General features: G+C 48.2%; 1 protein-coding gene across 8 annotated transcripts in view; it reads right to left on the minus strand.

Moving 5' to 3' along the window:
• LOC121058862 (lethal(3)malignant brain tumor-like protein 4) overlaps window positions 1-11,087 on the minus strand; it is a 47,021-nt gene extending 35,934 nt beyond the window's left edge. The window contains exons 1-2 of one of the 8 annotated variants that reach the window (XM_040534964.1): window positions 2,230-3,361; window positions 903-1,038 (exon numbers count right to left, since the gene is read on the minus strand). In XM_040534964.1, coding sequence (XP_040390898.1) covers window positions 903-1,038; window positions 2,230-2,264 — 171 coding nt within the window. In that variant the 5' untranslated portion in view covers window positions 2,265-3,361. Of the gene's footprint in view, window positions 1-902; window positions 1,070-2,229; window positions 3,362-10,960 lie in introns of those variants that run through there. The other 7 variants (XM_040534962.1, XM_040534961.1, XM_040534963.1 and 4 more) reach the window with 7 other exon arrangements.
• Window positions 11,088-15,991: the final 4,904 nt, after the last annotated feature.

Here is a 15,991-nt window from a genome sequence, read left to right on the forward strand (position 1 = left end):
TCTCCACATTTGCAGGCAGAAGCATTTTCCTCACAGACTGAGGTCGGGCAGCCTATGTAGAAGACTTTTCTGCACAACTGGGAGAGGGGAGGAAGGGGGAGACTGTCAGCTTTTTTAGGAGGTGGAGGACCTGATTCTGAATGCCTGATGTGATACCAACAATACGATTTTTTTGTGAGCTCTCAAGTCCCTTCAGCTCCAATTTATTTCAGTCGAGATTGATTTTTTTTCCCAGATTGAGAACTCGCCGCCTTGAGGCCAATTTTATGTATTCATTCCCAACCATCAGAAGTGCAATCAAACTGAAATAACAGCTGCAGGTAATTTGGGAAACAGTCAACTGACACTCACCTCCTCCCCCCTCTACCACAGCACACCTCGTTTGTGACCATCAGATCTTGGTTCTGATTTACATGAGAACTGCGCTGGAGACATTACCATGAGTATGTCAGATACAGACAGCTGTCAAAAGCTGCAAAAAATAACCACTGGTGTGAAAAGAACCTAAAGGCCCAACCCCACAGGTATTCACTCGTGACAAAGTGTCTCTCATGCTGGGCTGAACTTAACGGGATTTCTTGCCCAAATATGTCGTATGGATGTGACTGAGAATTAGGAAGATCAGGCCCATAATTTCTAACAGCAGAAAACAGTTCTTTAAAACACTTCCTACCTTTAGAAATCAATCAAGCAAGAAATTAGAAGGGGGAAGGAAGTATCACCAGGCTTTCAGAAACATCCCTTAACTTTCAGCACTTGCTTGGTAATGCCAACCCATCTGTTTAAAACAAAGTCTTTTCTCTGCACAGATCTTATTTGCAAACTAGAGCATATATTGGAATTTTTTTTGCGGTGCCAAAGGCATGGTGGCCGCTCATTTATTGTGTTCCTTGGTTTCTTACTTGTATGTTGCTACCAGGCAAGGTACCAATGCCGTCTTTCCAGTCTAAGGCACTCAGTACATCGCAGTCTGCTGCCGGGACGGTGACGATTCTCTCCGAGACATTCTGTTCCATCTCTCTGCTTAGTCTTTGGGATCTTTATTTAATTTTAAGAAAGAAAACTAGGGCTTGAAAACAAAACAAAACAAAAAAAGAGGCAGAGAATAAATCCTGGGTTCTCTGGATTCAGTGGGAGTTTTGGTCTGGATATTAGCAGTACCAGGATTTAAAATGACAGAATCATAAATACACAGGAGCATGCACAAACTCATATCCCATATCCACTGTGACCAATCTGTACAACTCGTGGAGTAGCAGCATCTGTTGCCAGGTTGCTCTATACTGCTGCAGTGCTTAGGCTCTATGCTAGAAATCCTGTAAAGCTCTTAAAATGCTTTTGGTGCATGCGCTGCCCTCGTCTCCCAGCAAATGAACTATCAGGCTCCATTAGAAGAGCGGACTAAAAGCCATACAACTATCTGAGCCCCCAGTTCCCAAATATTCAATGATTATTGTGGTAGACACTAAACGAACACCATAAATTAACTGTACAGTACTGCCCTTTAAACGTAACGTGAATATTTTCAATCTGTGAACATCACCGCTTGCCTACAAAGAACAGATTCACAACCTTCCCTTGAACTGGCAGCACTGCTGGATTTTAGGGGTGTGAGCTCCCGGATTTCAGCAGTGTGAGCAAACCCGCTGTTCAGTTCCCCAGAGCAGAGCCCAGGTGATAGGTCTGACTGCATTCCTGCCGAAATGGGTCAGAACTGCCCTGAGTGGGGACCTCTGCTCTGACTTCTGAATTCCCGAGGTCGACAAGGTTGCTCTGAGCTCTTAACCCAGCACTAAAAGCAGGCACCATCCAAGAACAATTTGCTCGATCTGCCTCTGGCAGACTGTTTCTCCCCGTGAGTACTGAAAAGAGCTTTACAGTGACAAGGCTGGGGCAGGTTTTAACTACCGGGTGCTTAAATTTGGGCAGGCCAACTCCACTCCTGACCTGAAGTCTTCCACGTGCTAGACCATCTATCTGCAGGCTGGGAGTGCAGGTTTATTCCAGCCAAAGGCAAAACCACAGACCTGATGCAGGGTAACTGACGACGTCTGAGCATTCCTGAGGCTCCAATTCAAGCACACCAGCTCTCTGTGATAACCTTACTGAGGTCAAAAGCAGGAAAGATGCACGTGGACTGCACTCCCAGGTATCTTGGGGTATCACAGTCTAATCCCTGCAGGATTTGCTTCTTTTTTCTCCCCCAGGTGTAAAAATCCAGCTACTTACAGTCCTGCCGAAGCGTGAAGCTTAGCAGCACGCATACGGCCCAGCGGGATGGGGCCAGGAGGGTGCAAGTGGGAAGCAGCAAAGCTGTGGGCACCTGCTCAACTCCCAACGGTTCCAACGGACCTGTGGAACCTGGAGATGCCCCGCGGCGCCCCCAGCTATGTGTACAGAACCCTCCCGCCCCCAGCTTCATGGAGATTCACCCCTCCAGTTAATTTCTGCTCCGGTACCGTGGTATCGAGCGACCGCAGCCGAAGGTTCACTGTACGTTAATATTTGATGTAGCCTTGTACGTTTGTAAACACTAGTTTGTAGCCTACGCTTTGATGCCAGTTCCAACAAGGACAAAAACATCGCTTTTTAGATGTTATTCTTCGCATTCAGGCTCTAAAAATAAAGAAGCTGCAACACCAAGACTATTTAGGGAGCTCCCTCGGGGACGAGGGGTTTGGAATTTGGAAAGTACTCGGACAGAACCTGAGCAGAGGTAATTAAGCTGCAGGATTTATTTAAAATGGGACCAGGAAAACTGTCAAGAAGTATAACAAACCAAACTATCTTGTACTACCCGGAGAAGACCCAATACGATAATGGGCCTTTTTCATCTCTTGTGCTTTATAAATCTATTAAAAGCCCTAGAAAAATGTAATGAAGAAATTACTGTTCTTATAATGCTCCCTACCAGTACAATCTACAGTAAAACCAAGATAGCCCAATAAAAGGGAGCAAACTGTGCAATTAAAGACAGCAGAATCTAACTTGAAACATTTTGAAGAGCCATGAAGAGCACAAATGCTTCCCATTTGTCCCTATTTGCGTGATTGCTTTTCATCCTCAACATTAGACGACTCAGAAACAATGCAAAGGAAGATATAGAAAAACTACGATGAGTCATTCAGTCCCAAGGTGGAGATTCAGATTTATTAAATGATAAACGACTAGCGTGCTGGCAGAGATAATAGTTCATAATTAATATGCTACCACCCAGACCTCTGTGCTTTATCTTTAGATAGGGAACCCATAGGAAGAGAAAGTCAGAAATACTCGTTTCTGCCACTGAGCCACACTGCAGCCTTGGGAAACTGCTCCATCATTCCTGTAGAGAACCAGCTTTGGCTTTTAACATCCATCTTGCCTTAGTATGGAAAAAAAAAGAAAAGAAAAAAGAAAAAAGGCACAAGTTCATACAAACAAATAAAAGCGTGAGGGCTAAATGGGTGGAGTGGGGTTCATTATCCTTCCCTGTACACCATCAGACCTAACGGGAAGAGAAACATTTCAGCAGAAATTCCATTTCACATGCTGCCAGCTTCACTGCCAACAGCATGAGGATTTCAGGGTCTTTATATAAGGGTAAAATGTGAGAAACGCAGCGGGGTAATAAATCCAGAGGCTGTAAATCAAGTAACAACAATCTTAAGTTCGCAGCCCTTCTGGCTGAGCCTCGGTATACCAGCAGGCAAAATTCCATTCGAGAAGCAGCTGGCATCAAGGAAACCATTTGATATTGTGCTGCTCTGGGAATAATCCACTTACAAATCACCCTTCTTTCCCGAAACAGAACGGGAAACCTAGCAAAGCTGGGCATTTCAGTCAGTGCAATATATATGCACTCAAGCAAGCTGGGATTCGGAGCTCTGTGTATCCCCAGCTTCCTGTAAGATTTGGTAGAGTTATCTAACACCCAATATATTATACCTGCCATTCATTCTTACGACGTTAGTGGAATTTAAACAGGGGGAAAAAAAAATTTAATGACTTCTCGCAGGGCACAACTAATCCGGTCTCAGGAGCTGCTTTGAGAACTTACCAGTTCAGACAAAAATTGTTTGCCTGTCCTCTGCTATGACGATGACTGATGATCTTTTACTTACCCATCAAAAAATATTACTCACCTCAGGCAAGTAATATTTTGCAAGGCTGAACTAATACCATTACCAGAAGCCCAGCCTCACCTCCATCAGCCCAGCCAGGGATTGAAATGAACTTTCAGAGGCTGCAATGGAACCACACGACCACATTTCAAAAGAAAGCGTTTGTAGCCACCAGCAAGCATTTAATGGCATGAGTAAGACATAGCTGCTTTCGCTATCTGCTATGTCAATGAAGGGAAAAAAATGGGCTTACAGCACAGGTATGAATCGAGGAGACACAAGCAGGTCGTGTTTTAGCTCTGCCACAGGACCACAAAGACAAACTAGTTTGGTTTTAGGGAGTTCGCGGTGTTCATTTGTACAACACAGACACTGCAAGGTCACTGGAAACACGCGCTAATGTATGGATTATGCCTACCTGTTATTGTGCTGGGAGCCTAACAGTCAGGCAGCGGGGCCACACGACTTTAATCAATTTATACGATCAGTCAGCAATATTGTGAGTTCCCTCTAAACCTAGCAGCTGAGCCTGGTATTAAGCCCAGATCAGCATCACAGCTCGTAAGCTGCTGTCTCTTGTTTCTTGACACAGTCGTGTCAAACTGAAACGACAAACAAAAAAAAGCAATACACACACACTCAGTTCAGCTGACACAAGAAGGCAGCTGCACAGGCTGCTGGTGGCACGAACACCCGCTCTGCAAGGAACCTCTCCTGTTCCTCGCACAAACCCACCCTGTCGTGGGAGCGCTGGGAAGCGAGCAGGTGGCACGGCACAGCACGGCACGGCGCAGCGCTTTGCTGCCCCAGCTCACATGTTTCCAATACCATCCTTGGATCACGCGCAATTGCACTCCCTTTGCTACCTTTCTCTTTACATTTGTGTGACATCTCGACGTCAGCAAGAAGTCTTCCTCCTGCCCTTTTTCTTGCAGAAGGTGAAGGAGGCATTTGGTGCCAGGCTGCAGAGCCTCCTGCCAAGAGAAGGGAGGGCGCAAGGAAGGTACAAAACCTCCTTTCATGTCCGCAGTTAATGCTTGCTGTCAGCAACACGATTAATTTCATTTTTATAATTTCATTTTTATAGCTTTCATTAAATTCATTACCGTCAAGCTTCTTCTCCCCAGCTCCTCGTGCTCGTGAAAAATGGGGGTTCTGGGGAAGGAACCGGGCACTGAGGAAGCACAGCAGGAACCAAAATGCCTTCATCATCGTGCTCCATGTGGTTGAGGCCGAGAGAAGGCTGTGCCACCACTGGTCCCAGCCTCTCTACCAAAGAGAGCCACTTGTAACCCCACAGTACAACCACTTGTAACCCCACAAAACACACACCCAGCAAGGAATTGCAATGCCACACAGAAGACGGACCCCACAACTACTGCCACGTTCACAACCCCGGGAACGGTGACCTAAAATATTCCCAGTAAGATACTCTACGTTTTGCCATTTCTAAATCTGCACTCATCTCTACAACGCCAGATGCAAGATCTAAATACCTTCCATCACTCTTGATCAGAATCATTTTCACTCGGAATGTAACGACCTGTAAGGAAGCTTTAAGATTTGCGATTCAAGAGAAAGTCTATTTTGTGGCAACATAAAAATTGTAGTGCTGGGGGAAAAAAAAGTGTTTCTTCTAATGGAAAACTAAAAGTTCAGCCACCGCTTAAACGTTTAACTAAGACACAAAGAATTAATTTCGCAATAAAACGTGCTCTTAAATGGGATGTAGTTAATGAAAACAAGAGGAGCATGCCGTTACCCGTAACATCTTGTTGTCCTCCAACGTGTTGATATCTACGGTTGCGTGTTGGCTGTAGGCTTCCAAACAGGAATTTTAAAGGGATGTCAAAGCTCTGCACTAATTGTTTGATTTGCTTCTGTTCTGAAGCTACGCTATTACATCGTGTTTTACTGAATATTCATCTTATGCTTTTTGGGGGAAAAATTAAGGTTGATTATCTCAACCCCAAATGGCTGGCATTAAGGCGACTAGTATTAATCTCCAGAACTACCTGTACCTACAGCAAACCAGTTTTTAATGTGTCATACTGACATCAACAACAATTGTTCCCTGTTGAGTAATGCATGCTTAGGTCAAGTGTTTCAAAAGGAAAAAAAAAAAGTGCCCAGAACTGACAAAGCACGATTCAGAGTACAAATAAGCGTAGGCTTGCTGTTCAGACCCATTTGATGCTGAAGTCAATAGGCACAACGAGCCAGAGTGCCCATATTCCGTGTACATAATTGTGCAACAAAAACTGCAAACCAGATTTTTTTTCTCCAGTATTTGTTTTCTAAATAGCTTGGTATAGTATGCAGTCAAATTGGTATTTTTAGATTTAACATTACTAGAGAATGAAGGAAGTAAAGTACAATCTGGCAGAGACAGCCATACGAAAATATCCAAACTTCTTTCAGTGAGCTGTATATACAGGGGAAAAAAGAATCAGAAAAAACAGTTAAGCATCACATGCCTTCTTTGTGCTGAACACAATGCAGAACTGCAAAAATATTGTTGTCCCTGCTGGAGCAAAGGTTAAGTCAAAAAGGAACCTTCTTAGAAAACCATCTGAATATGAAAAACTAAGTGTTTAGTCAAGGAACTAATTAAACAAAAACCTAAAGAAGTATTTTTTCAGGTACAAAACAAACAAACAAACAAAGACTTGCAAACATATATTTTCCATCCCTCCTTTTCCATCAGAAGTTTCAGAAGGGATAAATGGGTAGCTATCACAGTCACAAAGGGTGAGCAGAGGAAGAAAGCTCGCAAATTCCATCAGCAATGTTGCTGTATTTTAAGTGCATTGTTGACTAAATAACACGTTAAATGCAAGCGAGTGACAACCAAACGAACAGGTAAACAGGCGAGGGCCTCTGCCTTTTTTTGAAGGGGCAGAAAAAGGAAAACAAACCCACCACCTTCACTGAACTGGCCTATTTTCTATGCATTTCGTTTATTTATTTGAAAACTTCTTATGTGTTCCAGTCCTGTGCTACCTCATTTGCAAAGCTGCATTGTGCCAACCTTAAATACATCCTCCACAGGAGGGGATGGATTTCCAGTGCCGAGAGGGAAAGGGGAGCTGAGGCTCCTGCCCGCTGCTGTCCCACCGGCCCCAGGGATTGCCTGGGAGCGCAGCACGGGGACAGAGGAGCTCCTCCGGCACGGCAAGGGAATTCAGCACTGCCAGGGAAGAGGCTGAAACACCCGTAGCTCGCCGCCTAAATTCACAGCAGCTATGTTCTCCTGGCCCAGCTCCTCACCATTCAGCTTCTGGAGACACCAGAAAGCAGCACCACGGGGCCCGAACTTGGGCAAGCCGTCCAGGAAAAGAAAAAAAAAAAAAAAAAGGCCCAAATCAAGAAACCAACAAACTCCGCATAAAGAAAAAAGAAAAGGACACAGATGCACAAAGACCCGGAGCAGCAGGACCACAGGAGGGGCTATCGCGCACTATTTGAGAACCCACTCTGATGCAGGCTGGAAGCCAGACGCAGCCCTGCAAGCCTCCCAAAACTCCCGTCTCCACGAGCCCCGCTGCAGAAGCAGATCAGTCACACAGCACCCACCAGCAGCGCCCGTCCTGTGCCAAGGGGATCCCGGCTCCGCACCGCGCTGCCGCACGCAAGGCAGCGCCGGTCTGCCTCCTGCCACACAAGCACGAGCTCTGCTGTCGCTTATGTTCAGGTTTCTTGCTTAAATCGAGCATTTTGTTTAGTTTAAAAGCTACAGCTATCAAAACAGACGCTGTGTGTTTCATGAATACAGCTTTGGCCTGTTTGCTTAGATTTAGGTTTACCATGCCTTTATCCCATCATTTAGCTTGATTCAATCAGAAAATTAAAAAATAAAATAAAATAAAATAAAACCCTCAAACAAGATAAGCCAAAAGGTGCTAAACCTAAAAATCAAATGGCCTTTCCAAGGAGGGAAAGTACTTTGCCTATAAGCTGAGCCATCCTCTGGAAAGCACTCTGCCAAATTTCTAAGTTAAATTGCAGAAGAGAAGGAATTAAACTTTAAAGACAAATCCAACTATCATGACAGAAGCTCAGCTGCCACCTCTGCAGTGACAGACACCTGGATCTAACCCTAGACGGGCCATGGCAGATCTCTAACCGGGATGTTCTGCTCAAAACCATGCCACCATCGGAGCGTACCAGTCTGCCCATCGAGATGTTTCCAGCACCTTTCTGTAACAAAAGAGAAGCACATCTGCACTCACGCTTCACCTGCTGAGCAGCCAGTGCTACTAATTAGGAAGGACGGGGTTTGCTGGGATCCCCGGTCGCTGCGGCTGCTAATTGGTTCCAAGTGCCGAGCTGCCGGCTGCCAGCGTTCATTACCAAGTAAACAGTTGGTCATTTTTCCTCCCTGTCTCTGATCTAATTCCTCTACCCACTGTGCTACCCTCTTCCCTCTCCCCTGCCTCGGGTGGCACGTGGCACTGAGACGTGCTGCTGGAGGCTTGAGAAAGACGGGAATGGATTAAACACCATAAACGAGGGGAGAGAGGGAGCAGGGTATGTGCGGGGCAGAACTGACACCGTAATTCAGAAATCTCCTCGTTATTCTGCAGGAGATTATAAACATGCACAGCAACTGCCGCTGCATTTCAGTCTGGTTTTGACCCAGTCTGTGTTCTCCTGAAGTTCAAATCCTGCAATTGTAACGATGGAGCTTAGGTCTCCCAGCATCAGGCCTGCTGCACATCTCACCTCTCAAAAAATACCACAGCTCATATGGAAAAGGACAAGGGGGTTACACTGAGGCTGTACCCTCAAATTCATACCCCCACAATACAACGCCATCACACTTGGAAGTGTTCAGACTAAAAGCTTTGCAGGATGATAGAAGAGAGGTAAAGAAGAGAGGTAAGGGAGAGCTAGACCTTCTCCTACTGATAAAACAACAAAATTTCAATTTGACCGTTATAAACCAAAATTGCAGATGCTTTTTAAAATAAATTCCAGGTGCTACTTTACATATAATCAGTCTAAAGATGAATGGTCCTACAACTTCCTTAAAATTCCAGCAAATAAAGAACTGGTGGAAAAATGTACAGGCAATCAGGGCCCAGCACACAGCATGCCTGAGGCAAACAAAACACACCCTCAGGTCAGGAGAAGTCAGCTGCTCAGGAATTGTCTGCAGAATACACGTGTTCGTAACCACTCATCATTCCGCAGCTTACCTATTATGGCAATAAAACAACGAAGGCAAGACGAATTAACTCCGGCCAGGAAAAATGGAACTGGTGCCGTGCAACCTGTCCGTTGGTTGTACCGAGCTGAACGGGGCAGCGCACATCCAGGCTCCGGTTCCATCTCCGTACTCACGATAAATTACAATTTATTTGACACACGTTCAGCCTTAATGGCATTACTTGCAGAGTTAAGGTGCAATCAATTTCAGGCCAAAACTAGAGCACAGAGGACAAAAATGTCCCCTGTTATAATTGCACCTGTAATTACTTCATAAGCCTACGATCCAGCAAATCACCCTGGGGACTCGTACTAATTATTATTCCATATCTTATGACACCAGGTAGAAACTTTCACTGAGGAAAAGGCTGTCCCGACCCTGAAAAGTGTGCAGTCTAACTAGATGGGGCAAGGAAGAGCAGGAAAGCACGGCTCTGGTGCTAACGAGACGGCTCAGGACTGCCGTTAAGCGCCCGGTGTCAGACGAGTTTCCAGCATCAGGCACCAGTCTCCTCTCCGTTATGTTTCTGTCCTATTAGACAATAAGACACGTACCAGAGAGGTCTCATGCGATTTGGCACTAAATATCAGAGCTCTTTATCCCTTAATCCCAACTACAGACAAACGTGTGTAAGGATGTGTTATTTTTTTTCTATTTTTTTTTTAAACTCATCTAGGCAGTACTTGAATGAATTACAGGAAATGTTTTCATATTAAAAATCTAATCCAATTCCTTGCAGCGCTGAGTGTCAATAAAACTGTCCTAATCCCATTCTTCTGCACATCAAACATCATTAAGATCGTCCCATGCTAATCTTTACGTGGAACATTGATCAATATTTTTGAAGTTTTAAATTTATGACTGTATTTATCTGGCACCGGCCTTCCCTCTGTTCATAAAATCTTGATGTTATCAGTTCTCACCTTTTCTTCTGGAGAATTTGCTTTTGGAAAGCTTGACGGCATTATTTCCTCATGTTAAATCTCAATTTCCAAACTTAAATCTTGGCTCAGCCTGCACAAATCTCTCCGTTATTCCCCTGTATTGTACCATTTTGCAGCGTTTGGGGGTTTGCTCACGCCAACCCCAGCCCCGCTCTCCTCAACCCTTCCGCCAGCAGCGGTCCGCAGGCCACAGGACATGAAAACCCCAGAATGTAAATATTTAGGAAAACTTCGCCCTGCGACCACCACAAAGTTGGCTTCCCCACAGGCTGCGGGCACTGGTGACGGGGGGAACGCGACGCCCCGTGAGCGGAGCGCGGCTCCCTCACAGCCCCGCGGTGTCTCAGTGACTCGCTGAGGGACTGGGGGGAAACCAACAACCCCACCCAGCCCCGCGGTGCTTAAACCCCCCGGCAGGGCGCGGCTTCAGGTCCGGACACGGACCGCGGACCCGCAGCAGAGAACTCCCGCAGCCCTCCGGGGCTCCCTGTGGCGCCGAGCGGCGTCGAGCAGCCGAGCGGCCGAGCCCGGCCAGTCCCCCCCTCAGGGGCACCGCGGAGCTCAGCCCGGCCCGGGCGCCCCCCGCCGCCGGAGGCGCCATTTCCCGCAGCCCCTTATCCACCCCCCGCCCCGGCCCGAGCCCCCTCAGCCCCGCCGCAAGATGGCGGCCCCGCCGCCCGCCGCCCCTCGCCGCCACTCACCGGCGGCCCGGCCCGGCCCGGCCCGGCCTCCCCGGCCCTCCCCGCGCTTTTCTTTGCGCCTCAACTCCGGCAACAAGCGGCTCCCGCGGCCCGCTGCGCGCATGCGCCCACCGACCGGCCCCGGGCACGGCCCCGGCCCCGGGCACGGCTCCGCTGAGGGCAGGGAGGGGCCGGGGCGGTGGCGGGGGCGGGCCGGGGCGCTGGGGGAACTGGGGACACTGGGGGTACTGGGAGCACTGGGGACACTCCGGGCACTGGGAGGACCGGGTGTACTGTGAGATACGAGGAGCGCTGGGGGGACTGGAGGCACTGCAGTGGGGACACTGGGAGCAACGGGGACACTGGGAGATACGAGGAGCACTGGGGAGACTGGCGGACACTGGAAGCAATGGGGACACTAGGGGCACTGGGAGATACTGGGGGGGACTGGGAGCACTGAGGACACTAGGGACGCTGGGACACTGCTAGCGCTGGGGGACACTGGGAGCAATGGGGACACTAGGGGCACTGGGGGGACTGGGGGACACTGGGAGAGACTGAGGACACGGCACTGGGAGGACTGGGGACACTAGGGGCACTGGGAGGACTGGGCGGGACACTGGGAGACACTACAAGCACTGGAGACACTAGGGGCACTGGGACACTGGGAGCGCTGTGGGACACTGGGAGCAATGGGGACACCAGGGGCATTGGAGGACGCTAGGGGCACTGGGAGCACTGGGGACACAGCGCACTGGAGGACAGTAGGGGCACTTGGGACACTGGAGGCACTAGGGGACACTAGGGGCACTGGGGACACTGGAGGATACTAGGGGCACGGGGGGTTATAGAGTTGCTGAGAGCGCTCTGTGCACTGGGGACACTGAGCACTGGGGACCTGGGAGTACTGGGAGTTACTTGGGTGCTGGGGGCACTGGGGACCTGGGGATACTGGGGCAGGGGGGCACCGTGGTACTGGACACGCTGGGGACTCTGGGGCCTGTCGCGGAGCTGAATGGCTCCAGCTCACCGAGGGTCTTGCACGAGGCCGCCCGAAATGGCGGTGGGGAAGCGGAGCCCTCCGTGGGTATCAGCGCCAGCATCCAGCCAGCAGTGGCCGAGGCGCTGCCCTCCGTCACCGGTTCCCCCATCAGTTATTAATAGAAACTACTTCGCCCTCCTCTCTTGTTTTTCTTTTCACCTGGGAATGTTGGTTTTGTTTGTATTTGAATTTTTTGAAACAATAAAAGAAGGGGTGGTATTTTTTTAATGACACTTTTTTTTTCTTTTTTCCTCTAGTAAGACGGGAAAAAGTATGAGCGGGCCCCAAGCTGTGACAACTTAAACACAATGGGATCTCAGGAAAATAATAAATGAGACTTGCAATGGCTCATTTGAAATACACATCGTAATATTCCTCATCCCTAGAGTGAGGCACATAAAACAGCCGTCTTTAAAATTAACTCAGAGAACAAATATATTTCTCCCCTCTTCTGCATCAGCAAGTTACATCTAAAACACGGGGTTCTGCAGGCTCAGGGCGCTCGCTTGGTATTGCTGAGAGCCCCGTTTAAGGGCTCCTCACCCTTCTCACACCAGTTTAAAGCCTTGCTGATGTGCACTTTCCCCCCTCGGAGCCCTCCTACACTTTGCGTTTCCCCTGTAGGATCCATCTCCCACCTCTAATCCAGATTTTGGGGCTTTTTCTCAGAGCGTCAGCACAGGTATCGCCATCCTACAGCTGGCGCCTCTCGTTTTTTGCATTGCTTTTCATTCTTCAAAGCGAAATGTTAGGATGTTCTGCTGAACTTGGGATGTTCTGCCGGTTCTTCCTCTCCAACCACGTGTACACCATCATTATTATTTTTGTTGCTGCTATTGTTGTTGCACTACTTGTGATTGCACCAGGCTGCCGTGCAGTGCCGGGCTAGCAGCAGGGGAAGCTGCAGCCTGGAAATTGCAAAGTGCACTTTGCCAAAGGTTTTGATGCAAGAACTATGCTTCCATTCAAAATTAGCAGGGAAGACTCGCTCAGTGATGTTCAGAACCAAACATTAAATTCACCCCGTAACAGAATCGAATGTTAAGTTCACTGCAGGCACAGAAAACAAGCAGCAACGCGGCTCCTCTCACCTCAGCAGTGCTCTGTCCTGCAGAGGCCAGCTCCACGTGAGCAGTGGCGTTCCCCAAGCCATAGGAATAAGAAAAAAGAAAAAAAAAAAAAAAAAAAGCCTTTTATTTTCAGCTCTGTTGTTTTGCCGTTTTAAAATGCTGCAGGCATATTACGGTAGTGCAAATTTTGGATGATGCCCAATGCCAGCACCTTGAAACCCACTCCCTGAGCACCTCTGCTGGCTCCTTGAGCTGTCTGACGCATGCCACAATTTGCGTGGGGTTTCTTACCATGAAAGACAGCATTTAGGTACTTGATAGATCATTACAGGAGTCACATCAGCTGTTGCTGCTTTTTCTTCTCCTGCTGCTTTTCAGAACAGCTCTGAGCAGGGCTAGTTAGAGGGCCTTAGCCTTGGAAAGAAGTAGAGAGCCTGGGGTCCTGCAGAGCCCACCAGCAATGACCATCATCATCATCATCATCCTCAGCCCCACAGCACTGGGCTGCAGTGGGGCCATGACTCTTTCCTTGGACAACGCAATCCCATACAAGGAGGCCAGGGCATGGGGGACGAGGATGCTTCTGGAGTCACCACCCCGCAGGCAGAAGGTGGAGGAAATAAGGCTTTATTTTTTCTGTTTTTAAATACAAACTTTTGTAGCATTTGTAAACAGTGGAAGCAACCCCTTTTATGTGCTAAATCCTGCTTTAAAGATTGCTTTGCTCAAACCTGCTTTGTGGTGGAAGAAGAAAGCCCCAGCTGAGGCTGGGAGCAGGGCGAGGGGGTTGGAGCTTGCTTTGTTCGGTGGCTCAGCACAGCTACGGCCTGCCCAGAGTATCACCAGGCCCCTCCAGAGCACCAGACAGCCCCAAATAAGCCACTTGCTAGTTCTACTGTCAGTGCTGGGACTCTTTTACGGGAATGCACTGGGGTATTTGATACCCAAGGAAGAGCCATAGCCGAGAGTCAGGGCAGCAGCTTCACTGTGCAGCTCTGTGTTGGTTGAAGGTGATGAAATCTCCTCTTCAGGAAGCCATCCCCTGCCGAGCCTCGCTGCGCTTCTGCCTCCATTCCTTTCCCCACATCCCTTCTGGGCTGCTGCCAGCCCTGTAGCACAAACAGCAGCTGCGCCACGTGCCCGTGGCAGCACAGAGCGCTCCCGGGCTTGTTTGGCACTTCGTGGGAGCAACCTGGGTTGTGGCAAGCTGCAAGCAGCCCGAGGAGGACCCCCGAGGCTGCGAGCCACTTGCCCGGCTGATGGGGGATGCTGCTGCTGCTGCCAGGGCTGCTCAGTTGCTTCCCTCCCAGCTGGATGCATTTAGGGGCAAACCAAAGCACAAGACTGTGCAGATCCCCAGGGGAGCAAGCCCTTAAGCATACGCTTCGCTTCGTGTCAAGCAAAAGGAGAGCCCCAGGCAGTCGCTGGGATTACCCGTGTCTAAAAGGCAGCTGGATCGCAGCCTCAGAGCAAGGTTTGTTAAGGCAGCAGGAGCCTGAGTCACAGTTAAGTAACTCCGGAATCTGTCCAAGGCCCTGTCTCCAACCGTGCTTCCAGTGGGTGCCCCAGGTGCATCTTTAGATACTCAGGTGAGTTTGCTACAGAGCTCAGGCTGCACGACTCTCAAACACCTTTTTGGATTAAAATCCGCATCTTCTACCCCTTGCTAATTTGCTTGCAGCAATCAATCATCTGCTTTGAAAACGGCAGGATCAAAAGCAGGGAACTCACAACAACGAATTATGTCCAAACACTGCTCTAATTCCTTACTGCACGTACAGAAACTTCCCTGCAGGGCAGGTGCCAGCTCCTTCTGCATGGCCCAAGGTGCTTGTTTGTGCAACCTCAAAGGAGTTTTTGTCTTTCTTGGTGCAGAGACCATCTCTTACCGGGCACAACAAGGAGTTTACATCTTCACTAAAGGTTTTCCACGTTCCTCCATCGTCAAACACCTGTCCTTGGGTATTTGGGGAAACACACTTCTCCCAAAGGGCTAATAGCACCCTCCCTAAAAACAAGCACACTTCACTAGGAGCAGCCTTGGCTGCCAGACAGCAAAATCCAGAGTCACTTCTTAAAACGTTTGCCTAGACAATCATTTGCAGATTTGGTTAAAGATAATTTTTAAGCTAATTATCCCCTATTAGCAATCATCTTGCCTCGTTTGGTTTGTTTTAAACAGCAGAAGGAATTGCAAATATTGTGAGTGCCTAAGATGTTAAAGCACTAAATACATAACTGAAAGTCTCAGACTTCTGAAGAAATTAAATATCACTTCCACTGAGCTTTCTCATGCCGCTGTAGTAATATGACATTTGATAAAGCCTGAGCCACTCACCAAGCCCTGACCCCTCTTAAACTCTACAGAAATATTTTGTGTTGAAGGCTACTCTTGTGATCTATCACCCTTTCATCTTTTTAATATGGCAGTACAAGTTTCAAATGATCAAATTAGACAAAATTACTTGCTCCTATGAAGTTAACAACTAGCTGCAAAACAACTACCGTCAGAAGTAAGGTTAGCAGTTTGAAATTAGCTACAGAAAAGTTTTTGATAAAGCCATAGCTAACCTTGCTGCCAGACTAAGGAAGAACTAAAACTGTGCTTTGCCTGTTATTTTTGGGGGGCACCGTTGGCTCTAGAAGGCAGAGCAGGGTGCTGGGGATGTCAGTTCTTCATTCAAAGCCAACATAGGAACCTGTAGAAAGTTCAGTTTTAGTAATTTGCTAATGGTACAGCCATCAAACTGGGATATTATTCAGGACCATTTACAGTACTCCTGCTAGAAGCTGCCCTCCTTTCTCCCCAGGTCTCGAGGGATGCTGGGGACACACCAGGACAGCAGCACACCCGTCACATTCTCACTGCTTTCAAGTCCTCACTCCTCAGAAGGATGTCCTGCACCTTTTTCTTTTGTAAAGGCTCCCCCTAAAGCAGAG

The sequence above is a fragment of the Cygnus olor genome, chromosome 23 (assembly GCF_009769625.2).
Source record: "Cygnus olor isolate bCygOlo1 chromosome 23, bCygOlo1.pri.v2, whole genome shotgun sequence".
NCBI lineage: Eukaryota > Metazoa > Chordata > Aves > Anseriformes > Anatidae > Cygnus > Cygnus olor.